At 38.5% G+C, this 27,227-nt stretch overlaps 1 protein-coding gene across 7 annotated transcripts in view; it reads right to left on the bottom strand.

Moving 5' to 3' along the window:
* Positions 1 to 554: 554 nt before the first annotated feature.
* Positions 555 to 27,227, bottom strand: part of SULF1 (sulfatase 1) — a 63,430-nt gene continuing 36,757 nt past the window's right edge. For 4 of the 7 annotated variants that reach the window (XM_053995610.1, XM_053995619.1, XM_053995627.1 and 1 more), the window contains 10 exons: positions 17,056 to 17,272; positions 13,593 to 13,839; positions 11,827 to 11,923; positions 11,645 to 11,739; positions 11,191 to 11,256; positions 10,529 to 10,701; positions 9,366 to 9,508; positions 9,135 to 9,258; positions 8,198 to 8,231; positions 2,847 to 2,970 (listed from right to left, as the gene is read on the bottom strand). In XM_053995610.1, coding sequence (XP_053851585.1) covers positions 2,940 to 2,970; positions 8,198 to 8,231; positions 9,135 to 9,258; positions 9,366 to 9,508; positions 10,529 to 10,701; positions 11,191 to 11,256; positions 11,645 to 11,739; positions 11,827 to 11,923; positions 13,593 to 13,839; positions 17,056 to 17,272 — 1,227 coding nt within the window. In that variant the 3' untranslated portion in view covers positions 2,847 to 2,939. Of the gene's footprint in view, positions 2,971 to 8,124; positions 8,232 to 9,134; positions 9,259 to 9,365; positions 9,509 to 10,528; positions 10,702 to 11,190; positions 11,257 to 11,644; positions 11,740 to 11,826; positions 11,924 to 13,592; positions 13,840 to 17,055; positions 17,273 to 27,227 lie in introns of those variants that run through there. The other 3 variants (XM_053995581.1, XM_053995592.1, XM_053995601.1) reach the window with 2 other exon arrangements.

Here is a 27,227-nt window from a genome sequence, read left to right as displayed (position 1 = left end):
TTCAGAGGCTCAGTTTAGGTATGAAGTACTCTTATTCACAGGCCATTGAACAAACATAGAGTTCATGTAAGAGAGAGTATACCTTGAAAGCTAAGTTCCTTTTCGTGCTGACTCTTGTACAAGCAGACACAAGTCCTGACTAGGGATCTGTGGTTCACTCTTGGTAAGCACTGCATGTCTGGTTTGCAGTGCTGTGCTGTCACAGGGAGAGCTGTGCAGGGAGGAGAGAAAGCAGCAAAGCAAGACATGGCTCCATGAAACATTTCATTACTTCTGGGAACTGCTGGTTGTGCAGCTCGGTGCATGGAGTTCAAGGAAGAAAGGACCGGATGAATTTGGAATTAAAAAAAAACTAAAATCACAGCATGTCTTAAACAAAAAATATACATTACTCACATTTCCAGGAATAATTTATACCTAAAAGAATGTTGTGTGTTATTTTGTTACATTGCTTTTAATGTAGATGGATTCTTAAAACTGAAACTGTTAACATATTTTTGAAATGAACCTTATTCAGGAGGAAAACTGGATCATGTGGACTTCTCTGAAGCAGGTAAAGTAAAACACTTTTTATTTCAAGAAATATTGCTTCCAGACTTTCCCGAAGCCAGAATTGTACTATAAAAGTATCACAGAAATATTATACAAGATTTAAAAACACAGTTTGTATCCTAGCAACTTGAAACCTATGTACAAATAGCATCATTCATGACCATAAATATTTGCTTCTATCAATCAGCCCATGACACATACATCAGATAAAGAACTAGTAATTTTAACATATTTACAGAGTCCATCAAAAAGACTGCTTCTTAAAATTATTAAAATCCTACTAAAAGAATCTCCTTTGTAAAAAGTTTCAACTTAAAATACAATGTAATGAATGTAAGTTTAACCTGCAGTGCTTGCAATAGCCAAAAAATATTCACTACACTAAATAACATGTAACAGGTAGGAAACATACCCGTGAGTGGGACACTGTAGAATTACGTCTGTTTGAGGTAATTCTCTTCTGTTGCTGTTGTGACAATTATTTAAACATTTATTAAAAAGCAAGGGAAAATATTAACTTTTGACTAATACAGATTTTTGAAGTAATTTTTGTATTATACTTCATATGATTTAATGTTTGGTAAAGTTCAAGAGAAAATTTAGAATACAGCAACAAAAATTATTACTGAAGTACTATTTTTTACTCTCATGTGCCTTTTGTGTCTAAAATAATGGAAACCTAACATGATTTTATCATTTCCTTTAATGCGTTTTCAAAACAGGAAAGGGATTTAAGACTCAAAATGATAATAATGCTTTCAAGATATTGCTCAGAATAATAAAAATCAGATGGGGCAAGAAAAACATTTATGTACTGATGTAAACCTTTCTACCAGTATCAGCAAAAAAAAAAAAAAGTCAGAAAAATTAATGGAATTTTAATACTGACAATATCAACATATAAGGAAACAATCCAATTTAAACAGATCCTTCTACAGTTAACAATTATTAGCCATACCTTTCTGAGATTAAATTTAATAAAGTAACAAAATCATACAATATTTTTCCTAAGATAATATTTGAAGAGTCTGTTTCCACAATCCATGGTGTTTACCTCTTTCAGGTCAGTCTGTTTATTGGTGTTACAATTTCATAAGACAATGAGCAAACTAAGAACCTGTAAGGTATTAGAAGCACAAATGGTATGGCATACAGATTTTAAAAGTGCATTTTACTTGAAAGCATGGCATTAAGAATTGCCAGTGGTTAAAATAATTGATGAAAAAGACATTATGCAGGCATAGTGGGTGAACTGAAACACTCAGTCATGGTGGGACCATTTGGAAATAGAGAAAGTGACTTGGGCATCCTTTTGGAAGAAATAATTTTTAGCTTTCAGAGAATGTGCTACTGCATTTGAAAGTCAACACTGTTTCTTTTAATGGAAAACTGGAAATCTTGCTTCCCAGTGAGGAGAATTACAGTGAAAGTATGTGCATATGAATAAAAAAAAATGCAGAGACAAATACTGAACTGGGCTCAATTTAGCTGCAAAATGTATCTACAATAAACATGGAATGTCAGTTGTCTTGATTACCTTTATTAGTTTGCTAATAAGAAAAAGGAGAACTTATTTAATGGTTTACAACTTGATCTAATCCAAGGAGAGTGGAGCTGAGGCACTGCCTTCTGCATTTAGGATTTGTGAACTTTCTCCTGCAAGACTCTGTTTGGCTTTTTTTAAGAAAGTTCCTTCTTCCTGGGTACTGACAGGTGAATCCCTAATGGATATGTTTACAGTCTGACGAACGAAGGATTCATCAGACCTCATGGGAAGATACATTTGGTCTTCAAATATATCTTCCACAGTGTCACTATCCTGATGAATGTCTTTTTGAGGAATGCTGATGGGCTGTAGCATGAAGTTATGCCGGGACTCCAACTCTATCAAACCGTTTCCACTGAAATCCATATCAAAACGGTCCGATTCTTTATCCTCCATCCATTTTTCAGCTGGATGACTCTTTCTCCAGTGTGCATCGTTCAAACTACTTTTCTCAGGAATATCATTGTTTAATTCAAGTTTCCTCTCCTGACTTAAATTCACTGTGCTCAGAGCAAGGGCTGCAAAGTCTGTTGGCACAATAAGCTGCAACTCTTCTGCAGTCAGGCCGCTGGACTCCTCAGCAGAAGTCATTTCCACCAAGGTGAACGGCGTGGATGATTCGTCCCTGTCCCCGTTGCTTTGGCCAGTGTTGTCCTTGTGTGGTTTATTTTGCTGGTAGTAACTGTTCAGCAGTGCAAACATTCTATCTACATCCTTCAAGTAATTAGTCCAGTCAGCCAGACTAAGTCTAAAGTTGTGTCTGTATTCATATACACTTTCATTCACACTGTACAAGTCTTCCAGTCCTTGCCAGTCAATGTCGCCAGTGAAAATGGGCAGCTTAGCCTTCCCATCCATCCCATAATTGTCCTCTGTTGAGAGAAAGAATAAAGCCTACTGGTGAACACTATTAAAGGTGCAAGCAAAGCTTCCATGTGTGTTTCTACTTCAATTGGCTTGAAAGCACCACTGTTCATAAAGTAGGTAGCTCAAAGTGTAAGACACTCCACCTCTTCTGTCATCAGATGAATGGTTCTGGCCTTGGGTATGTTCACAGCCCCTGCTAAACACACAGCAAGAACTCCCTGTCTCCTGCTAAATCCCTGGGCTGAGTAAAAAATGAACAAAATCTGGTCTAATGGGGCTTTGTGATGATATTCAGAGATAAGTCCTTCCTCTGATATTTCAAGGCAGGAAAAATGTTTCAATACACAAATAATCCATTTGCCTTTCTTGAGCACTCCAGCAAAACATGCAATAACCAAACAGTGGTTAAGCATAAAAGAGGGGACTAACTCTGAAAGCCATTGGTGACCTGAACTTCAATGCCCACATGAATTTTGTTTCTGGATAGCTTAAAATATGGTCTACAAACAACTAGACACATTTTGTTTAGTAAATATTAGTCAAAGGGGGTTTTAATCTATTTCGTAAACATTCATTTTAGTTTACATGGAGCAATTAGGGGAAATGAAAGCTGTAAAAAATTGGTGTGAATTAATTTATAGGACTGCACCACTGTGTAAAATAGTGTTAAAATATACACAGAAAAATCTTCCTAAGGTTTTTTTTTTTAAAAAAAAAAGCTTTCAAAGAAAATATCTAGCAGCCTTCTCAAATAATACGTCTGAATAAATTGTATAGATATGGGTCTATAAGCAACAACAGAGCTGCATTTTTTATTGATCACAGCCAGAAAATGCAAAGACACAGAAGAAAACCATTTCCAAAATATTTTAAAATTTGCTACAGTAACTATAGTGACTCAGATTTATCACCTGTGATGTGAAGCCCATTTTATACTGAAAAGTAACACTGAACAACACCATTTTATTTAATTCACTGGGCAGACTGAATTCACTGGAGAGATTTTATCAACAAGGTGGTCTACAAGGAAAGATGAATCAAGCAATGCAAACGTTTGTCAGGGAAAATGACAATTTTGCCCTTACAAATGATGTTGCAGGCAATCTTTAGTAATTAACTTACAGATTTATTCTCTTCATGAAAATTGTACAGGCAGGTAGGCTAGTAGCAATTACTTTAGAAGTTCGAGTGGCTACATTCCAACCATGTGAACTTAGCTCAAATCCTCATCTATACTGAGCCCTGCATTCCCATGGATGGCTCTTGGCATCTCCATTAATTTGTTTGTATTTTAAGTTGACCATTCTCTTTATTCAAGTAGAACAGAAGTTATAACATTTGTCTATCATAGATTACATTCTTTGCTTCTTACTAGTTTGGGATTTCACAGTAAAAGAATTTCTCCAATATTTAGTCCATCATATGGAAAGTCAGAAAAATACCATAACGGTCAGAAAAAAAACCTTGATATTTTCTTACAACGTGGGGCCTTACTCTGCTCCACCAAAAGGAGACCACTTTCCCTATTTGAAAACACCGGAGCCTTTGCTCTTAATTGGAAATATTTTGCAACATAAAATTTAAGTATTTTATTTTTTAAATATCAAATTCTAGATTTTTTTTTTTTTAACATTTGACAAGTCTTCCTGATCCAGGAAGAAACAAAAGCTTTTTGAATTTGGTAGAACAGCTATGACAGAGCATCTTCTTTCTTTCCTGAAGCAGACAAGAGAAATGCAATGATGGCATGGCCACATGAGAGCCATCTTTGTAAGTCACATTATGGATAATTTGTTTCCTGAAACAAAAGATAATTAAATACCACAGAGATTTCAAGAAAGAAGATTTACTCTTCTGGTGCTTAGAGGCATAAAGGGCCCTAGAAAACATCATGGCAGGGGGCTGCTTTTGCAAGGAATTTAATCACTAAACCCTTGAAGATATTAACCACACTGCAGATGCAACAATATTTAATTTTCTCTGTTATTATTTTTATTGCTAGGGTTTTTTTTTTTTTTCCTTTGCCAAGTCAGAGCCTGTATAGGAAAACAAACTGTTGCAGGGACAGTCACGTGGGTGTTATGGCAGGAACTGGAACAGGAGTGATGCTGTTTGACTGGTAACAGGTTTGGGGACAGAGCAGGGGACTGGGGGGCAAAGCAGGAGCCATAAAGGTGCATTTGGGGCCAGGAGGGACTCTGCTGCCCATCCCCAGCAGGGGAACAGAGGCTTGAGCTGGGTGGCAGGTTGGGCAGTGGGGGCAGTGGGAAAGTCTGGGGAGCAGTGAAGAAGAAGAGGGTTTCTGAGGAGGCTCAGCAGCAGGGCAATGGGGCTGTGCTGCACAGGAGTGAGATCAGCAAGGAGTTTGCAGTGTTCCTACAAAATAGCTGAAAGTCTGAGTCAGAGCTACATGGTCCTTTACTCTGGATCTATTTTTTGCTCTCTAAATGTGGCACTGTTTCTGCAGTCTCAGAGAAGTTTCACAGCTGGGAAGGCACTGGGAATTGTTCCATGATCTTTGTGTCACACAGAGGAAAGTAGCTTGTTTGAAGACAGAGATAACTTATATTCATATATGTTAAACAAACAGGGAAGCAAAGTCTCAAGGTCCTAGAGCTATTTTGGTTGACTGAGCAAATTACTTCACAGTTTAATTCCACAACTTGCAGTAAGCATGAAAAGTCTCCCACTGAAATTAAAGCAAATAGAGGGAAGAGGAGAGGAAAGAAGAGGTTTTTCCCCTGTAAGAAATTTTGTTACAAATAAGTATGAAATGGAAAAGTGCAGATGAGTTGCATTTGAGAAACAGCATGGCAGTAGTTTCCTTGATCAACATTTTGGAATTTCTCAGCTATGACATAGATCCAAAAGAGAAAAAAATTGTTGCTAGCAGTTCAAAGCAAAACTTGCTCTTTTTTTTTTGTTGCTTTGTTTTTTGTTTGTTCATTTGTAGATCAAGCTTTAGTTAAGCTTTACTCTCAATTTATCCTACCCTGGCATCCTCTATAATGCTATCTGTGCCTGTTTTATCTCAAAACTAATAAGATATTTGAATATGTCTCCTTTGAGACTAAAGACAGGTGAGTAAAATCATATCCTTGGTGGCTTTGAAAAACTTCAGACAAGTAGGAGAGGAGAGAGGAATGTGCAGTTCACACATCCTGTTATCACCCTTGTCTGCAGAGCTGCACCACGTGGGTCACAGGGCAGAGGTGGTGCCAGTTCTTCCCTGCAGAAGCTCTCTGTCCCTTTGTGCAAAGCACACAGCATCATTCTGGCTATTTCCACATGGGCCTGTTGGCCCAGTGCCTTACTGCAGCACAGGCAGTGCTTTACTAACTCAGGGCATTTTGAACTGGAAACAGGTCTGAGTCAAGAATCTACATGATCTGAAGGAAGCCTAAGGAGCAGTTCAGATGACTTTCCATTGTTATTCCATTTGTTCTCTCCAGGCAGCAACAAAAGGATCTTCTACTAGATCATTGTAATGACTCCTGATAAATGGGATTTGTTAATTTTTGTTTTGTTTTGTTTGGTTGGTTTTGTTTTGTTTAAGAAAAGAAAAACAGCCTACGAAGATGGGGCTTGAACCAAAATGTTGAATGTGTAAATTGAGAAACTGGGTGTCTGCAATGTCACAACACAGAACAATATTGCTTATCTTATATTATACTGCTGTTTATCACAGTAGCAAAATGTTTATGGTATGTTCTTTGGTATCAGAAGTTAAAATGTTTTTGTTGCTAAACAGTCTAGGAAGATATAATTCAAAAATTAATCCTGTGTGCTCTACTATTTCATATAATCCTACAAGTCAAAAATGCTATTTCTGTTAGATCTGTAGTTAAAATGAGGAATGCTTACTTACAAGGACTGCTTCTAATGAAAGACTTAAAAGCATAATTATAGGGATTGCTTTTTATCATTGTAGCAACCAGTTCCCACCAGGCTGTAATGAGCAATGCAAACAGTGGGATACAAACCAAACAAAAGTTTATCATTTTCCTAGATCCCAAAACTACTCAGGTGAGAAAATACAAAATTGGCAGCAAAAGAAAATTTAGCTGCTTAAATTGCAGATCTGTACATTGAAATACATTAGCTTAATTGTTCTCTGACTGCTAGAAGCTAAGGAAAAGGTTCTTTTCAGAAGACTGTGAAAAAGGTTTTATGTAGACTTGTCTACCACTTGGACTCCCTTGTTTACTTTTCAAGTAAGCTGTGTATATCAGCAGCTACTCCTCCAAAGTGTATAGAGGTGAAAATGTATAAAACTGATAAACTGTGAAAAGGAGTCCAGTCTAAATATGACACTCCACAGATGTTAATCTGTTTTCACCCTGAGAACAAGTACTGCTCAATGAATAGGAAGGGCAGTACTCTTAAGACCTGCAGTTTTTTCAGTCTCTTCAGGTTTTGCTTTATGTTTGTCTGGTTTCTCCACCAGGAGACACAGAGCTCTGAATGATAAACATGTAGGTACAATAAGTACACTTTTAAACAGAAAAATATACTTTCAAAGAGATGTCTGTCATGTATTCCTCATGTTCAAGTGTTAGGTTTAAAAAACCTCACCTGGTGCCTTTCCTCAGTTCAAATAATACAACCTTTTTAGGAAATTTTATTTCATGCTTGTCTGATCTGGTTCCAGCCCAAAGGAGCTTCATCTTTCTGCCACTAAATTGAACACTCTCCTGCTGGCTTCTGAGCACAGGCTGCTCATATTGAGCACTGCTTTTGCTTAAAGTGGTATCTGCCAACATTTCCAAAACCCAGGGAGAAGATTTTGCTTTGCTTCCATAGGTTTGACTAGGTTCTTTGTACTTCAGAAAGCCTTCTAAGCATACTTAGTTTACATTTAAAAAGCAGCTGTGAAGACCTACTAAATAAAACCAGAAAAACACTTCCAACCCATCCAAAATCAACATGATAACACAAGAGCAACCCAAAAGAGGTGATTTTCCTGTATAATTTTCCTTGGGCAAACATCTAAGGAGTACAGGCATGAAATATGAACTGTATGAAGTCTTGCTATGGCAATGAGCTACGTTAAATGCAGAATGGTATATCTAAAAAACAATGGCCAAGTTCAGTGTAGGGTAGTTAGAAAATGCATGCATCAAAAGCTACGCTGTGTGCAACATGGCAGGATACAGACATTAGTTGAAATGGACTGGAGTCATGCAATTATTTGGAAAGAAGCTGCTGAGGAGAATAAAAAAGTGTGGATACCTGTGTGGATCATAGCTTCCTCCATCTTTATTTCCTGATATAGGAAAATACAAGAGTAACTTTTGTTAGTGTTTAGAACTTGTAAAACCATTCAAAATGTAGTTTTCCATGCACAGCATCTAACTCCTAAAAAGAAATGTACTGTGTTAAATAAAGACAGAGCTGCAGTCCAACAAAGATTTCCTGGAAGTTTTACATAAAAGAACTGAAAACCCACAGGTTTTCAAAAATAATAAAATCCCCAAACAATTAGATATTGTAAAAAAGAGAAACATTTGTAGATGTAGAAAGAGATACAAAGAGGCAACACCACAAATTATGCAGAATGGAGCATTCCTGTGAAAAAATAATAAATCATAATGTTCAATCAACCAAAGTTAAGTGCAACGAATTCCAGAGACTTGAAATAAAAATACCAGTTTTGTTTTAATCAGAGACTCTTGTAAAGAAATGTTGCTTTCTTAAAAAATGAAGGAGACTACTGGTGATTAGAAGTTTGCAACGTTAAATTTTGGTTGTGGTAAGGAACCTGAAGTTGTTGACATAGGCAGACAGCATTTGAAATAAACACAGGATTTAATACCTCACCTGATACTGGGAGGCAAAAACTAATGAAATAAACCCTGCAAGAGAGAAAAGAGTTATGGCTGTGAAGATCTGCATGCAGCTGTTATTGATTAGCTTCAATAACGATATCCCTTCTGCAGCATTTCTGTCAAGTGACTGGTTTTGCCATCAATATGTGTCAAGAATAACCTGTGCAGACTTGCAAAGAAGCCTCTTGGTCATGCAGATGTGCAGGATTGGTGTATATGGATAATTCCAAATTGTTCAGAGCAATACTTAGAAGAGTGACACTTCATGGATAAAAGTAGAATTTAAGTAGGTGAAAACAATGTTAATAAAATGGAAATAAACCCTACTATTTATCTTGTACCTGTTTCAAGTCCCTTTGGCCTTGGATTGCACTGTTTGTAACCTTGACAACTTCTCAGCTCCATAAGCTGGATGTGTAATTGATTCAAAATGCCTCTTTCCACTGTGTGAACTGTATTGGTCAGCTGAGAAAGAGAGGAACCAAGGGAAATTATACTTGTTAAGAAAAATTAAGGAAAATCTGAGAAAAAAAAAAATTAAGGAAACTTTTGTAACAGGGAAAGGGGTTTACCTGATAGGGATCAGTGTTCATATCAAAATATTCCAAGAAGCCGGTTGCAAACTCACAAAACAGAAAATTGTGGGTGTCATTAACTGTTCGCAAACACCAGTAAGTGTTGTTGTTGGAGCTTGTGCAAGCACAGAAAGAGCCCACTGTAATTACAGAAAAAAGTTATTAGTTTTCAGTAAAAAATAATATGCTTGTTTCTCCTACTAGTACCTTTAATCACTGTAATGAAATACTAGCATTGCCTTAGGTTTTTATTTAGATTTTTCTAGATTATTTAGATTTGGGTACTGTGACTAGCTGTGAACAGCATCAATGTTTTGAACAGGCTTAATAAAAATAGTATTACAATACATTAATACATCTTCTTTAAATTGTGAACTGTGTCAAAAGGACATTTTTTTACCCCATGACTGTTGCTGGAGCATTGCCAGAATGCACAGCAATATGAGAACTCTTCAGAACTTTTTGCTACTCCGCAGTTAAAAAGAAATTAACGAATGTAATTGTTGTCTTTAAAACAAATATCATGCATAAGACGACTTTAGGAACATCTCAAAATGTAAAGTACATAGCAGAAGTCCTAGTACAATCAGAACAGATTATCACTAGGAGACAATTTCTTTCTCCAAATGAAAAGTTGTTCTTAGCAAATTTTCAGCTTGGGGTCAAATATGTTGTAACTTAATCACCACCTGATCTTGAAACTTCTGCAAATAAAGTTTTCAGTCACTTTTCTTTCTCCATCATCACAAGTGAGAAAAATACTGGTTTTTAATGCTGACTCCTGACAAAAGTTTAAGTATGTTTCAATGTGATTGTAATCTATATACCCTGAAGTTTAAAGAGACTTAAAATATCCTTTACCTCTAATATTTTGTTCACATACAAAAGTGCTATGCAGTTGTGATTTTGAAAATATTTTAGCATATGAAAAGTGGAATAATGGGAAGAATTCATCAGGGATAGTATCTGCATTTTGTTCACGATATGTTGTTTATTATATACTTTGAAATAAAAATGTTAAAATGAAAGTAGACCTTTTGTGTGCTGAAGTTTTTGACAGCATTAAAGGTCAGAATAATGCCCTGATTTCATGAAGTGGAAAGCCAGTAATACAGCAGAGGATAATGTAGATCACATCTGCATTTTGACACAAGACTCACAGTTCCAGAATGGTGCTGTTTGCCAGTGGTTGTTGTCATGGGTAAAACATGTCAGCCCGGGAAGGCTACACTCATCTCCCTTCTTCTGGCGCCTTTTTCCCTTCCGCTCCTTCTTCCTTCTCCGGTTCTCTTTGAACAGCTGCAGTTTGCCATCCACCTCCTGTGCTGCTTCTCTGTTCAGAGAAGTTGGGCATGGCTGACTAAGAACAGTCTCTGTTTGATTAACAACAGCACTAGCAGTTTTTACATCTTTCTGGATTTTATAAAGGTGAAAGGATGAGAACAGGACCTTCTAGCTCAGCTTCCCCAGCTATTGAGATAAGGTGTTCCCTTCAGCAAACATGAGAAAGGATGCACTGCTGCACTTAGATTTTACTGGATCTTTTTAAAAAAAATATTGATCAGTTTCTGACAATGCTATTTTCATCCTTCTTCTATCAGTAGATTGAAGAAATATTATCCATAAACTTTCACAAGTTGGTCCAAAATTACTGAATGTTTCTTGTGATAGCTTACTACATGTGACCTTTTCTTTCCCTCACCTCCCTCCACAAAAAATGCAACAAAACCCAAACCTAAAAAACTCCCCAAATGCCCAAAACTACATTTATCCAGTCACCAAACAGCCAGCTGTGAGAGTGAGAGTTTAATAACAGCCTTACTTGAAGGGATGAAGATGGCTCTTGAGTTTGTCTTGGGTCTTTACCCCCTTCTCTTTGTTGTAATAGCTACAGGGAAAAATTTTAGGAATTATTAAGTCACAAAACTGTTTTCAACACAAAACCAAAACAGAAATATACTATCATTGGCATTTTCTTAAGGAACTATACAGACTTAAAATTTTCACTTAATTTAAGAAAGTTATATCTGTGTGACGCTGTGGTAGGTTATGGCAGAACTACAGCTGGATTCAAACATGTTGGTAGAATACAAACATATGTAATCTTAAATGTTAAAATTTATCTTCTTGTGGTTCACAGTAGCTTCTACTCATATCTAACTAAAATAGAGGCCTACTATAGTTAAAATATCAATAAAGCTTTGGGGTTTTGTTTTCAATCTCAAAATTCTTGGAAAATCAGAGTAGCATTCAGTATTTAGTGCCACCTCACTTACCTCTGTTTACTACAATCACATTCATCTGGTTTTCTTCTTTTTAGGTGTCCTCTAACTTCCCTCAAATTCTTAATTTTGTCTTGGAGAGCTTCGATCTGCAAAGAGAATATTTCTGAGTCAGAATTATTCTTTGAAAAGCTATCAGTGTAAAGACTTCACCAAGATTTTAAAATACCTCTTACCTCCTTATCAATGTAAGCCTTGTGATCCTTCCAGGCTCTGGCAGACTGGTACAGCTCCCTCTCACAGTGAATAGTGTCATTTGGAAGAATAAAACATCTGTAGATGTGAGTTTAAGAAATAGGAAAATGAGGGTCACTCATTTCCCAGTTACCCACCCATTTTTTCTCTTTCTTCCAACATTCCTAATCAATTTTTTTTTAATATTCTGTTCGTAAATAAATAAAAACTCTACAAGGTCTTCCTCTGTTGACTTAATAGCAACAATTGCTTTTATCTGTTTTCTCTGGAAAACTTGTCATCCATAACAGATGGTCTGTGCCTGCTAAGCAAAAAAATGCAATACATTCTTATTCAATCAGAAATGAGATTGAAACTAAAGTAAAAATCTGCTCAGAATTTAAAGCCCCTTGTTAATCAAATGTGCCATTGTTTATTTAACCACCAGCTGCTGAGAAATACGTTCTTCTTGCCACATGAATGTGGCTCATCTTCCCAGCATGCAAAACACTCAAGAAGAGAACATACAGTCAGAGGGCTGAAGATCAATATAATCAATAAAGACCAAGAAGAATCAAAGTTAGACGAAAGAGTTCAAACACATCATTAAACAAAAAGTCTACAGAGCACTTGAGTTAAAAAACAATGCAATGACAAAAATATTCACAACTGTGTTTGAAAAAACAGCTCTACTAAGAAGGAAAAAAAAAAAGCAAAAGAAAAACTGAGGCAGTGGACTGAGGCAGAAAATCCAGCAGAGTGCAGGCTGGGCTTTCAAAGTTGCCATGCTGACAAACTGAAATTAGAGAAATACAATTTTATAGACAGAACTTTTCTTGGGTCCTCCTTCATCAGAGCCCCCCTTTTAGTTTTTGAAAAGAATAACAGAAAAAAGATGTAGATGCTTATCTCTTCCAACGTTATCCTATTGATTTTTTCTTCACTCAAAGAATTCTGAAAGCAATGCTGTTCTGTAAAGGTCAAAACACTTTATGGAGAAATAATATTTTTTCTGGAAAACTATTTAAGGTTCTAATAATTCCATGGCTGGAAATTATCAGTGCAATAAAGTATAATTTCTACTATTCAAAACTAACCTTCATGTCCTCCTAAAAAGAAAAAAAAAAGAAGAAAAGAGATAAACTCTACTTACATTTTGTATATAATAAAAGAGATTAAACAAAGTTTTTTTTCCCCTACATATTCCTGGATTTTGAAATAAATCATATTAACTTGTTAAAATTAAAAATTATTTTGAGATGTTTGCCTTTTCATTCAGATTTAGTGTATCTTGAATAAACAGGTCTAATGTATCTTAGCTAGTGCTGATGGCTGCAAACAACTAAGCATTAAGAAACATGATGTAGCTGATCTAATCTGTCTTCATGTAGAGTGGGACTTCAGTCATCTCAAATTTAGGCCTCTATGCTAAACTGGTAGTCTAGACTTCATAATAAACAGCAGTAGCATCAGCTGAACAGGGTGATTAATCCATCATAAGATGCATATTTTGATTCCAGGGATGAATTTCCCTCTGGAGATACCTACTCCTCCCTAGAAACAGAACCTAAACCAGAGGCCTCCATTTAAAATACACATACTAAATATAAATTATTCCACTTCCTAAAAAATACAACTCGGGTGTATCTAAAATCTATGATGCCAGTTTCAAGATCCTAAATATTGTGCAGAGGGAGAAAGAGTACAGTTAGAAAATGAAGATTTGGTTTTATGAAACAGAAATGCCATATAGAGAAAGCAATCATACTTGTGTGTCACTCTGACAGAGCTGGGCTGACCGATAGCATCAGTGCCATCAGCGACCATTGTGTCACGAGCAGCACGAGCAGTTTCCTCTCCTTCCCCCTCACTTCCAACATTGTGACGCTTGGTGATACTTCTGGTCCTCAACACCTGCAGTTCTTCTTCTTCCAGGTTTATGTCATATATCTCACCTTCAAATTCCACAGACAAGGACCGGGTTTGGCGAGTGTGAACAAATCGAGGTTTGTATTCTGAACCAGAAGAAACATTCACAGTCAAATATATATATATCAGTATCATATGTATCTATATGTATATACATGGTCCATGCCATGAACACATATTCCAAAGAGAAGAATGCTGTTTAATAAAGCCAGTTGACTTTTTCTGTGACTTTACAGAAACTTAGTTAATGTTTTTTTGGTACATTGTGCCCCACACTTCCATGAGTAGCATGAAATTTTGGTTACTTCAAGGTTTGCATTTCATGTTAGTCTGACCTTATGCCACAGTTAGTATCTATATCTTCAAATAAAAAACAGTATCTCAGAAATCAGATATCTAGAAAGAGACACTAAAAATATCAGAGAATACAGGATTAGAAACCACTTTAGAAAATGAAATCATTCAGTACTGTGAAACAAGGTCACCACCTGTAAATTGGCATGTAACATATTAAGGTATACTTTAGAGTAAAAAAGTAATTTTTAAAAGGTTAATAGCTTTTCCTTTTTAAAGGTAAGAATTTAGAGGGTAAGGATCCATCAGATATCAATATCTGTATGTATCTACCTGTATATGTGTACATATACTTCGACATATATGTCATCTGTATTTACATGTGCAAGTCATAGACCATTGCTGCATTGCAGAGCTACAGTGAGATTAATTGTGCCACTTTTACCCCTTGAAAGCTCTGAGCTTAGTAGGGTTACAGCTCTTTTAGTTACTGTGTATATGAGTAAGACTAACCAAGACAATTAACTTTTCTGAGGGGTCTTAAATTTAATGTACAAGAGAACCTCTGTTTGGTCTCAGTCTGAAAGACATTACTTACACTTGTTACTTCTTTTGCTAAATGCACTTGACCCAAACTAAGATGATAAAACTGACAGTCAATACCACACCAAAGCATGCTCTGTCTAGCATTGATGCCTTGCAAAGCCACACACAGAGAGCTGTAGACATACAAAATTGAGCTTGTAAGAAGTCAGTTGTAGGGCATTTCCATTTGTTGCATCTATGCTGAGTGCACCCATGTCACCTAACAATAATTTATCCAGCAGAAAACAGCAGCTGTAAGAAGTACTGCCTTTGGTAGGCAGCATCAGTTCTAGTGAAGTTTTTATATTAGTGTCTTTGAGAGACTCAGGCTGAATTTTTCCTGCAAGAATCTTTTAAAGGAGAAGATTGTGAGCCTCAGTGAACTTTTCATTCAAACAACCCTGTCCTACACATTTTCAGCAATCACCTGCTGTCAGGTGAAAAAAGTCTCAGTCATGGCAATGAGGACATTCATCTTCATCAACAGGAAAACTAGTTTCAACGTATCTTTCTGGTCTGTAACCATATTACTCTTTAATAAAATTATATAGATAGATTCATAGGGTCAGATGGGACAAAGTGGCTGAAAGGGTGGAATATGTCGGCATCTCATGCATGTGTCATCTGAAGACAAACCTGAATTAGTAATTCCCTTTAAAATATTTCATCATTATGAGTCTTTCCCTGCTGTACTCAGAGGAGTATTAAAGCTGATTTGGAGGAGGCAGAGAAGGGAAGAGATGTAAGAACATTGTAAAGAGTTAAAGCATAACAAAGCTATATTTTCCAATGCATCCTTCAGATGTTTTCCATCCCGTCCCTACTTTCTCTCCCCAAGTAACTTGCTCTAGTCACAATCCCCTTTCAACCCTTGCTGGTGACTTGGCAGCACCTCTTTCCAAGGTACACAGAAGGTATCTCCCCACAAAACTATCCTCTTTCCAAGGTACACAGAAGGTATCTCCCCACAAAACTATCACTTGAGGGAACATTCCCCAGTTTAAGAATCACCCTGGCAGTCTGTGGCATGTAGACTTTTCAGCAGAGCTCTGCCTGTACACACTGTGAGGTTCCTTAGGTCATACTAAATAAATGGAAGAAATTAGATCAAGAGAGTATTTAGGCCAAACAGTGAGACAACTTAAGACAGACAACATTGTGGTTGAATGTATAAAGAATACCAGGAATTCTTGTTCACATCCACAGTGCAGGGGGCTTTAAATCAGGAAACATTTTGAATGACACTGACATTATTTTCTTAATTCATAGACATCTGGGCAGCACCTTCTAACTTTTGTGTTTCTCATACAATTTCAGTAACGTCTTACTTGAAGACCCATCTTTACTTCATTCCCCAGTTTTGTACTCTAGTTAGAGAGCAGGAGAACACAGCATGCACCTCAACAAATTCTAAAATCTGTTTCTATTGCTACAGCTACAGAAATTCACTTGCATTGCTGGGCAGAGAGAAGAAAAACTGTGCTCCATTTAAAAGAATAGCCTCTTGAAATAGGCTTCTTTTGTAGAAATCATTAGCAGAAAGAAACCCAAGTGCTACAGTCCTAAAACCCTCTTGTACAACCCCTTCAGCCCACGCTCCACTAGAGGACACTGTGATCTCACTCGTGTCCCTGCGGGGATCCCGCTACGGACGCGCAGCGCGGGGAGAAGGGAAGCGAGAGCTGAGCGCAATTTCAGTCCGAGGGGAGCTGGGCAGGGTCCCGGGGAGCAGATGTGTGCGGGGCGTCACCAAACAGCGAGTGAATTCAGCCTTAGCCATGCAACAAAACGCTTGCCGCGGCCACCTTGGCAAGTAGCGGCCCCGAATCCCCGCGGAGGCCACCGGGCTGTCGTGTGTGAGCTGTGCGAGAGGTGGCACCAGAGCATCGCCGCCACCACCGCCGCACCGCAGCCTAAAGGCTGCTCCTCACCCTCATCCAAAGGATAAATATCCTTGTTGTTGCTGTTAGAATCACAGAACTGTTTGCGTTGGAAAGGACCTAAAAGAATACCCAGTTCCAGCACCTCTGCCACGGGAAGGAACACTTGCCACTAGAACAGGTTGCTCAAAGCTCTGCCTAACCTGGCCTTGAATACATCCAGGGATGGGGCATCCACAACTTCTCTGGACAGCCCTCACAATACTGAATTTCTTCCTAATATTTAACCCAAACCTACTCTTTCCAAGTTAAAAGCGATTTCCCCTTGTCCTATCACTAAATGCCCTTGTAAAAAGTCCCTCTCCAGCTTTAGGCCCGCTTTAGGTACTTGTTACAGAGGCAATTATGCAGAACCTGACTACAATTCTGGACATCTTCGTTAGACATGAAGGTGAAAGAAAGAGTATACTGGAAGGAAAATGCTCTGCTAGCCATTTCCCCCTGCTCTCTGCCTCAGAGTCCAAGAGATCAAGTAACACTTACTTTGCACATTAGGGTTTCTCAGGAACTGTCTTTGATTTTTCCTTTGGGTCCTGCTGTTCCGGTAATCAGTGTCTCCACAGTTGCAGTCTTTGTCTTTGCCGCTGTAGCCCCGGGAGTGGAGGCTACGCGTTCTCTTTCTGATGGCGAGGATGTCGCTCGACACCTTGCACTTGTGAATTCGAAGTTTGCCAGAAGCATCCTCTGTGCACTGCCACTTCTGCAAGAGAGAGACATGAAGATGATTTCCCAGCAGCCTTCCAAACCCCTGTTGCTTTCAGGTAGACAGTAAAAGGAGATGGGTAAATTTATTTTTAAATCTAAGCAGTCCCTTAAATAGCAAACTGGGAAGGGAAATATTTTAGGGCAAAAATTCAGTCACATTCTCCACAACGTCTCTCATGCTAGGAAAACATAAGCTTGAATGAAATCACCTCAAATCTGTATAAAATACACAATCCAGAAAAAAAAAAAAAACAAACCAACAAAACCCAACCACACATATATATAAATCAAGAGTATCTAGACTACACACATTGTCCTAGTTTACTGAGTCGAGGAGTAGTGGCAAGGCAGTTTTCACCCACCCTTTGTCTTCTTTGAAAAAAAAAAGTACTTTGTTCTGTGACTTGGATTTTCTAGCATGATTCAGGGAAAAAAAAGTCCTCAATCCATGGATGAGGAAGAACTGGTTCAGTTGTAGAGTGTTTTGAAAAGAAACTAAATTCTGGAAGTAATCTATAGAAAAAAACATAAACCATTCCCTACAGCCAGCAGGTGCAAGCAAGGGGAAGAACCTTAGGGGCAGTAAACAAAAAATTATCTTGGATAAACTTCTTTGGATTTATAAGTCATGAGATTTGTATGAGACTTGGGAGGAAAAGCTCTGGAAGGAGTACCTGTAAAAAGCATTGTATGTGTGCTGAATATCAGAGCAAGTGTGGGAGAATGAAAGGAAACAGATTTTTTTCCAGTTTGTCTGCACAATATCTGTCTGACTTAATTATCAACATCACTGGACCAGATGGAAGAATTCCAGGTGGGTTTTTCCAGTGGATCCCATCCCCTTCACATTTCAAATTAAAAAGAAACCGGGACTTTAATTTCCTTTCCACATCATATTGTTTTAAAAAACCTAAATGTTATTTAAAAACAAAAAATGGATAGATGCTGAGAGATCAGAGCTCCTTTGCCCACACCCAAAGCTTGCCATACATGGCACTCACAAAATGCTTGGCTGGATATTGCAAAGAACAAAACTCAGTAATGCTGCTGGTAACTGGAACCTTTTAGCTGCAGTTTCAGTAAAGTTTCTCTGTACTGTGTCCTTTTTTTGGTTCCCATGACTGAATAGCCTAAATAGCTTTCTCTTGGCTCGTTAATAATAAGAAGATGGATGCTGGTCCTAATGGAGTTGCCAACTTCATTTTTGAAATGGACACTAATATTAGAGCATGCACATTTCGGTAAGCTCCATTAACTAATGGCTACTCTGGACTGTTTTCGGGATGCTGTCATGCTGACTGAAGAATGGAGAAAGAAAACCAAACCTCAGGTAGATTTTCTGGCCCGATAACCTGAGGAATGAGCTGATGTGAGTCTGAACCACAGCACCATGAGTGCACTCTCTAGCCTAACATGTGGGCTGAATTAAAGATGGATTCCATGCTGAGATCCTCCTGTGGATTGGCATGACTCTGATCTCAGAACAGTAAGCCATGTGTTAAAGGACATTAGTTTGAACAAGTCTAATAACTGGCAGAGAAATTACACTTGTGCCCAGACTTTCAGTGTCAAGGTACATCTATAAGTGACAACGTAACTTTCTACAAGAAAAGGTGTCCAAGAGCTGTAAAGCTTTGCAGACTTTATTCTGCCATAGCATGTGCTCTCTTCCTTCTGCAGCAAGAGATGGTTGTTATAGGATAAGAGCTGACTGCACCACTATATTTCCTGTCTTTACTGGGTACGTGTTACGGTTATAAACACATGGCACTAGCTTTTAAGGAGTCTCAAAAGCAGCATTTTAAAGTAGAATAAGTATTCTCTTTGTCTCTTTGCATTAATCATAGCAAGAGGTTGTAGGAGTGGCTTCAATAACCTTTTAGATCATTTTTAACAGTATTATGACTAACACTGAAACAAGATGCTCTGTGTCTAGTACAAGTCAATAATAGTTCCCTATTTAAAACAGGGATTAAATGTGATTCATTTCCTCTTTTATTTTCCTTTTTAAAATTTTACTTTAAAAAGTGTCATTATAAAGATACTTTAGAGTTCTAAGATGGAATTTTCAGTCTAACTTTCCTGAAATCCTGCCCATGCCAGTGTAATCAGACACTGAGCATGCTTTATGCAGTTAAGTTGTAATGGTCCTTCTGCTCATCTTTAGATCTATAAAATGCATTAATGCACGTAAAAGAAGATTCTGACTGAATGCCCTGCCCCTTTCCCTGTTTTTTACCTTCTTTCCCACTTTGAATACCAAACTATTCTTTGAAGTTCAGGACTATAAGTTTTGGTTTCTGGATCACCATTTCTCCATCAATTAAATAACCCCATTAGCATATACACAGGCTAAATATGTCTTCATTAAATTTAAATTTGTATATGTTTTCTTATTTTCCCCATGTTTATCTTCTTTCTTACAGTGATATTTCACAAGACCTAAGACAATCTAACAATCCACTGTTGCCATAGGAATATAGGATAGTCCTTGTTTCTGGCTGCCTGCTGATTTAGGCACCCTGCACTGATTTATTCTCACCTTGGTAGGAGAAAAGACACCTAACTGAGAATTAAAAACTCAAAACTAATAGTAGAGAAAAAACCAAGCCCCTGACATTTGGCTGTAACAAGCTGTTATATTGTTTCAGTCATGTTGTGAAACTTCATCTATGTCAGCCTTTTTCCTTGTCGTTGACTCATCTTTTCCTTCTTTCATCTCATTTCATCACCTACCCTCCAGCCACTATTTCCCTCTCACCTCAGCTCCCCGCCTTCAGTTCACATTCCTCCTCAATTTAGGTTCAGAGGGAAAGCAAAGGTGAAAAAGGATCTTTAATGCTTCCACACCAGTGGAGCCCTGAAACCCCACACCTGAGAGCTGATGGAACTTAGCCCAGTGGGAGGAGCTTTGGTAGTTTACAGCCACCCTGAACCAAGCAGGGTTTGGTCTGCATATGCACTTGGAGCCTTGGCTGGGTTTGTGTGTGCTGGCTGCCAGCTCTTCCCAGTGCCTTCCCTGTCCCTGTCAGCAAATTGCAAAGGAGCTTAGGAGAGATAAAAGTGTAAAAGGACTGAGCAGCTAAGGACTTTGAGTTTGTCATGTTTGAAAGAAATAGGCTGAGGGGCAATGTCATTGCTCTTCATAGCTCTCTGAGGAGGGAAAGCAGAGAGGGCGATGTAGATCCAGTGATAGGACATGTGGGAATGATTCAAAGTTGTGCCAGGGGAGGTTCAGATTAGGCATTAGGATGCATTTCTTTACTAAGAGAGTAGTCAAACACTGTACAGGCTTCCTGGAGATGGGGTTGTTGCCCCAAGCCTGTCAATGTTCAAAATACATTTGGACATGCCATGGAAGTGGCCAGGCAGTTGGACTCAATGATCGTGGTAGGTCCCTTCCAAAAATAAATAGTTATATCCCATCCTATTGTGCTGATTTAGGCTGAGGTAATTTTCTTCACAGTGGCTGGTATGGGGCTGTTTTGGACTTGTGCTGAACACAGGGTTGATAATATAGAGATGTTTTTGTTATTGCTGAGCAGGGCTTACACAGAGCCAAGGCCTTTCTGCTTTTTCTGCTGCCACACTGGTGAAGGAACTGGATGTGGCTGGGGGGCTGGGAGGAGACATAGCTGGAAAAGGCAAAGGGATATTCCAGACCATATGACATCATACTCAGTGTATAAAGTTAGGGAAGAAGGAGGAAGAAGGGAACATTGTCTTCCCAGATCATTGTTACATGTGATGGAATCCTGCTCTCCCAGAGATGGCTGAAAAACTGCCTGTCCCTGGGAAGGGGTGAATGAATTCCTTCTTGCTTTACTTGTGTGCACTGCTTTTTCTTTCTATCAAACTTTATCTCAACCCATGAGTTTCCTAGCTTTTACTCTTCCAATTCTCTCTTTGATCCCACTGGTGAGGGAGAGAGTGAGTGGCTGTGTGGGCTTAGTTACTGGCTGGGGTTAAACCACTACTCCTATCCTATCCTATCCTATCCTATCCTATCCTATCCTATCCTATCCTATCCTATCCTATCCTATCCTATCCTATCCTATCCTTCAGAAGTCGAGCTGCTTTAATCTCTGCCAAACCTGAAGTTTAAACATGTAAGTACCTGTGCCTGCTCCTCAGTGTTGAGGCAAGCAAGGCAACGGTGCTGCAGCAGGAGCTTTTCTTTGGATAATGGCACTAGCATGATGCACTTTCTTCTGGGGATAGAGGTTTGTCCTCATAAAGACATTTCAAAGACAAAGGGTAGAACATGGGCTGGTTAAAAGGGATGGTTTGTCCTTGGTGGCTTTGCTTTGCCTTGCTACCTTGGCATGGCTCCAGTTGTGACTTGCAGCTACATAAGGAAGACAGCGCCAATTGGCTTCGTAACTACCTGGGATCTCAATTTCCTGGTATTAATCAGTTGTGCCACAGACTTAAAATTAAGTCTATTTCATTACTGATTATAATTAAGGCATAAAACTATACATTCAGAATGAATCATTGTGATGTGCTCCACATCACAAAATAGCTGCTTAGGCAGAACTTCCAATCAGCTTTGTGCAGTTAATAGACTGTGACGGATTTGAGACAGTTGCTGCTCCCTTATATAGAGGGGAAATGAATTAGACAAGTCATGAAAAGTGTCCCAACAGTAGGCAAGCTAAAGGTTTCTATGAAATGTAAACACCTAGTATTTGCAGTAGACACGTCAGTGTTAAATACCTTGTCAGATTTTATCACAAAGTTATGAAACCCCAAACAAAACGCAACCGGAAATATAACATAGCAGTAATATTTTTACAGGTGCTTTTTCATTTTTATAATGTATGACTGACTTTGAGTATTATTGCTCAGCCTAGGGAATGTTAAGATAAGGCCTGAAAAATGAAGACTTCATGAATTTAAACATGTCTTCAAGATCTCATTTCCCTTTTTTCCTGTTTCAAAAGGTATGCTCTAAATTTGAAAGCAGTATAGATGGAAATACCATCACAGGCTGAATATGTGTGCAGCATTTTCCTTCATTAGCAGTAACCAGATATGGGGGAGTGCAAGGGGACTTGATGTGATAATGCTGGAAAAGGAGTCTGGTTCAGGGCTGTGCTGCTGCAATCAGAGCTGTCTTGCTTTGGGTTTCTCTGGGCCATTAGAAGAGGCCATGTCACACAACATATTGAAAAGTGCCCTGTAATTAGTTGTCTATGGTAAACGGTACAGAACAGCAGCAGTTCATCTCTGCTGAACTGGACCTGAATACTGAGAAATGTTTGCTGGTTAAGGTCGTGTCCTCTGCACATTCCCATAGAGCAGAACTGAGCCCTGGTCCTGACCAAGGCTCCCAAATGCCCCTGGAAATACTAATCTGGGTTGTTTCATCTCAGCAGTGCTTCAACATTGCATATAGTGCAGCTGTTTAACAGGGATGGTTTGCCAGGTTCACTCAGGGAATTTGGAATTGCTGCATTTTTGTGGGAAAAAAAGTCTCCTCCTCCATTTTAGAGCTGAGTAGATACTGCCTGTAATGGCAGATCCCAAGTTTTGCACCACTCTCTCATAAGTGAACCACTTTCTGTTGGATCATGCTCCAGAGTCTGACAACGTGAATATATTCAAAGGCAGTTATTTATATACAGCCTTAGCCCCTGAGAAGTGTTACTAAAAAATGCAGTGGTCAGAGGTTCAACAGATAGGGAAGAAGTTTTTCCTACAACAACTGATGGGCAGAAATGTATGACAGAATTTAGAAATACTTTCAGATAAATGCACAGGGGCAGAACTGGAGGAAAAAAAGGAATGAAGGAATTAATCACTAGATAACAGAAATAGCTATATAAAAATTAGCAATTTTGAGCTACATCACAAACTTATGAAAAGAAAGAAAATGAAAATTGCCCAGGAATTTTACAGACTAAAAAATTTTGCATTTGTGCTGTATAGACAAGATTGATTTTAAGTGTCACAGTTATAGCAGTTCTCTAGTTATAAAATATGCATGGACTGCATTGTCAGCTCTAGAAATGTAGGCACCTAGGTCAAGACAGCAAATATTTCTCCTGCATAGCATTCTCTACCAAATCTATTAAGTTGCCTGTAGTTACAGCTCAACATCAAGAGACTTCTGTTGTTATCCAATAAACATCCACTATCAGGTGCAAACAAATAGGAGCTAATGAAAAGGATAAATTTAATCCTTTAGCTATAAATAGTAATGCCAATAATAATCTGTTACTATTGTGTCATATACATTTAACTTGCAGAGGACTTAGCTTATATTCTATTTCACTGGATACTTTAAAATGGAAACTCTGCAAAAAGAGAACCTCCAAGGAGTACTACAGAAAGTGTTAAAAATAATTCTTGCATAAACTGAGTTTTCTGTCTAGACATTTTTGGTACATAGAGTTACTTTAATAAAGGTTTAAAGAATTTGCTTTGTTAAAAATTGTGCCACTCCACCAAAAAGGTCTTTCTGTTAGAGAACACCAGTAAGATGATAGTGAAAATGTTGAACACATTTGTGCATTGAAAGAGATGAAACCAGTGAATCCAGTAATCTTCCTGGAATATCTCTGGATTTTGTCCAGAATAAACTTCGTACATCCAATTAAGAATTGCTTGAATGTAAAGAATTGTCAAATCTGGTAAGACCTGCTCTCTGTTTGATAAAAAACTTAAATATTTAGGCTGAAATGTGAACTATTTAGGCTGAAATATGAAATACCATGCCTTGAAAGATTATTTTTACAGATAAAGGAACTTATCTTCATATTTGGTTTCAACTCATAAACAGAGTGGCATTTTAACTAGAGGTATCATAATTTCTGGCAATTCCTACGAATTCTTGAGCAACTAAATTGCAGGCATGTTTCTGTCAGCTGTGAGGGATGACTCTGCAGGGTCTAAAGTGAGGAATAGCTACAAGAGCTGTTCACAAAAGCACTGAAGTATGCACTTAGTTTTAGGCACATAACTGGTCCCAAACACATGTGCTTCCAGTTAAGCCTTGCATAGATGCCTCCACTGAATTATTACTAAGAAAAGATGGTATCATTGGGGAGATGGCAAAGAAGAGACAGCTTTGAATCAGTGCTCTGGTAAAGCAGGTTGATCACCAACTGCTTTTTGACTCCTGCAAGTATTAGGAGGTTGTTCTGGAATCTGGAGAATCCACGACTGATGTTAATATGCCATAGCATAGATTTAGTTGGGTTTTAGTGGGTGCTCAGGCTCTGGCTGTCAGTGGCTGGCCAGCCATCTGACACTTCTGGCCAGCTCTTACCAGTGTATGTGTTTTTATTCATACTCTGCAGCTGGTCATAAAGCTGACCTATACAAATGTATGGTCTGTGATATTTATTTTATGAGAACATAGATACTCGAGCCAAACCAGAGTACACCTAATAAGCCCCATTCTAATTTCCTTTACAATATTATCTGTGAGCTGATTGATGGCAAGTGTTTTTTCAGTATGGCAAATAGATGTTCTTGCGACTGAATGCTGATATGATAATTTGATAAATATGAATATCAATAATAAAATTAAATTCTTATGCTAGGTTTTTAGAGGGTGAAAAATATGTGAGGAATAGGAGTACAGGCTAGAAAACATGCTTTTTGGATCAGAGCCAGAAGAATCTTGCACATTTACCACAAAGCTGATGCTTGGATTCAGCAACATGTCTCCAGTGACTACCCATAAAGCCTCAGATCACTGTAAAATACACTGAGACCTAATCTAACTAAAATCTCACTGTAGAGTCTTCAGGCATTTTCTCCAAATGAAACATTATTTCCTCAGGGTAGTTTTGGGATACAGTTCTACAGGAGGAAACTCAGTATTTTGCATCCCTAAAGCTGAGGTGCATGAAAAGAGAGCACAGGGAAGGTGCAGCTACAACGTTACACCTGTCTAGCACAGTGTGAGTTCATGTCATAGCAACACGGGCAGCACGATGCAGTTTTCTGCTCTGCCCACTGTCAGTGCTCATTGGAGCTGGCAGAAGGCCACGGATCTTTACAAGTTTCAGACCTTTGCTGTTCACAAACTGGCAGGTAGTGTCGAGCAGATGGTAGGAGATGTATGCCCATAAAATAAACAGACCCATGTCTGGGTTTCACTGCTGAGTCATCCAATCTAAGAGCTGAAATTTTAAACACAGTTCTTCACAGTCCTCATTTGGGGAGGGTAGTTCTTTTTTTTATCCTATTGGGAAAATTTAAAAAAAATATTGTGGTTTGTGTAATTTTTCTAAGAGGACAAAAATGCATATTTGGCTATGGATTTGATACTGATTATAAATAATGGATTGAGCAGTACACTGGAGACATCCAGCCTATCGGTCACCAGACCTCATAAGGTAACTGTGATCTGGGAAAGAGTGTTAAATCCCAGAAGTCAAAATTATGCCTTAGGAAAATTCCTATGACTCAGACTGGAGAGAAAAAGAATAAATACTTATGAATTAACTCAACTCCTTAATTACACGTTTAGGTAAGGCAAGAGAGAAAGAAAAAGTATAAATGAAAACACAGTTAACATGGTTTTATTTGATATTTGCTAAGTATCCAGAAGAATTTCATGAGTGAGAAGATGGAATGAGTTCAAGAAAAATAACCTGCTGGAGGATTTAAGAGCAGCTTGCCTCTAAACCTCCTGAACTAACATATATTCTTGTCTCAGGTTATTCCAGTGGAAAACTGAGAAGAGATTTGTGTCATGATAAGGTTGTATTAATCCAGAGAAACATTTGTTCACATGTTATTTTTTCTGCTCTGTTGGAAAATTAACAAAGCTTTATTACAAGTTGACACCACTCTTTCCCATTATAAAACAAAAGCAGGGTTATGCTGCAGATGAATGCTGCAGAAGAACACTGCAGATGAATCAATATTTCTGTATGGTGTAGCTTATTACTGAGAGGGTAAATATACATCAGTGAAATATAAAAATACTCTGCAAACCATTTAAGTGTTAAAACCTATCAGTATCCACTGCTAAACCAACTGGGCTCAATCAGGTGACCTCAATAAGTTACACCATGTAAACTGGTGACAAATTTGGCATACGAACTATGAAAGAAACCTCCCGTTCCCATCATAATTTCTTGAGCATTCTCTCATGTGGAGATGTGGAGGGAATGCAAATGAAATGTCTGCCCTTCTCTAAGCCCCAAGCTGAGCAGGGAGCCCACCAGCTCCTGCTCTCTTTTCCAGGGGAGTGAATCTGGTTGAGGTGATGGGACTGTCTGTGCTTTGGGTGAGCGCAGATCAACAGCTGGGGCAGGGCAGGGGCTGAAATCTGGTCTATACCCAAATATGACATGGGCAGGTGACCCATAACTCACTTACAAATTCATAAAATTAACAGTACTTCCCAAGTTACGAAGTTGAGGAGGAAGAAGAAAACATGAAATCCTCAAGGCCAGATACTAAGCAAGCAAAAAATTAAGAGCATGTACTGAAGGAACAACTGGAGGTCATTTAGTTCATCCTTCTCCTCAAAGCAGCAACATTATTAGGTTTGGATGTATCTTAGAGTGAACTTTCCACAGCCTCTTTGGGCTCCAGTTCTTAATCATATTTATGGTAACACTTTTTTCCATGCACCTCTTTACAATTTCCCTTGCTGTGAACCTCCAAGACATACCTTGGTCTGTCTTCTCTCTAATTAGCCATCGGTTAATCAAAGGAAACCATTAGCTTCTTCCTTTGCCTTCTCTTCCCCTGGCTAAACAAACCTCTGCCCCTTCTCACTACTTCCACCCCATCTCTGGGGTGCTCCCCTGGACTTGCTCCAGCGCACCAAAGTCCTGCTGCTCATGGAGATCCCAACCCGGATGCAGCATTCCAGGTGCAGCCCACAGGCACCAGGGAGAGGCGAGTGCTCACTTCCCACGACCTGTTAGCGGTGCTCCTGCTAGTGTAGCTCAGCAGGAGCTCCTCTCCTTGGCATG

Source organism: Vidua macroura, chromosome 1 (genome assembly GCF_024509145.1).
Source record: "Vidua macroura isolate BioBank_ID:100142 chromosome 1, ASM2450914v1, whole genome shotgun sequence".
Taxonomy (NCBI): domain Eukaryota; kingdom Metazoa; phylum Chordata; class Aves; order Passeriformes; family Viduidae; genus Vidua; species Vidua macroura.
The sequence above is the reverse complement of the archived record's forward strand: the minus strand, read 5'-3'. Positions and strand labels throughout refer to the sequence as shown.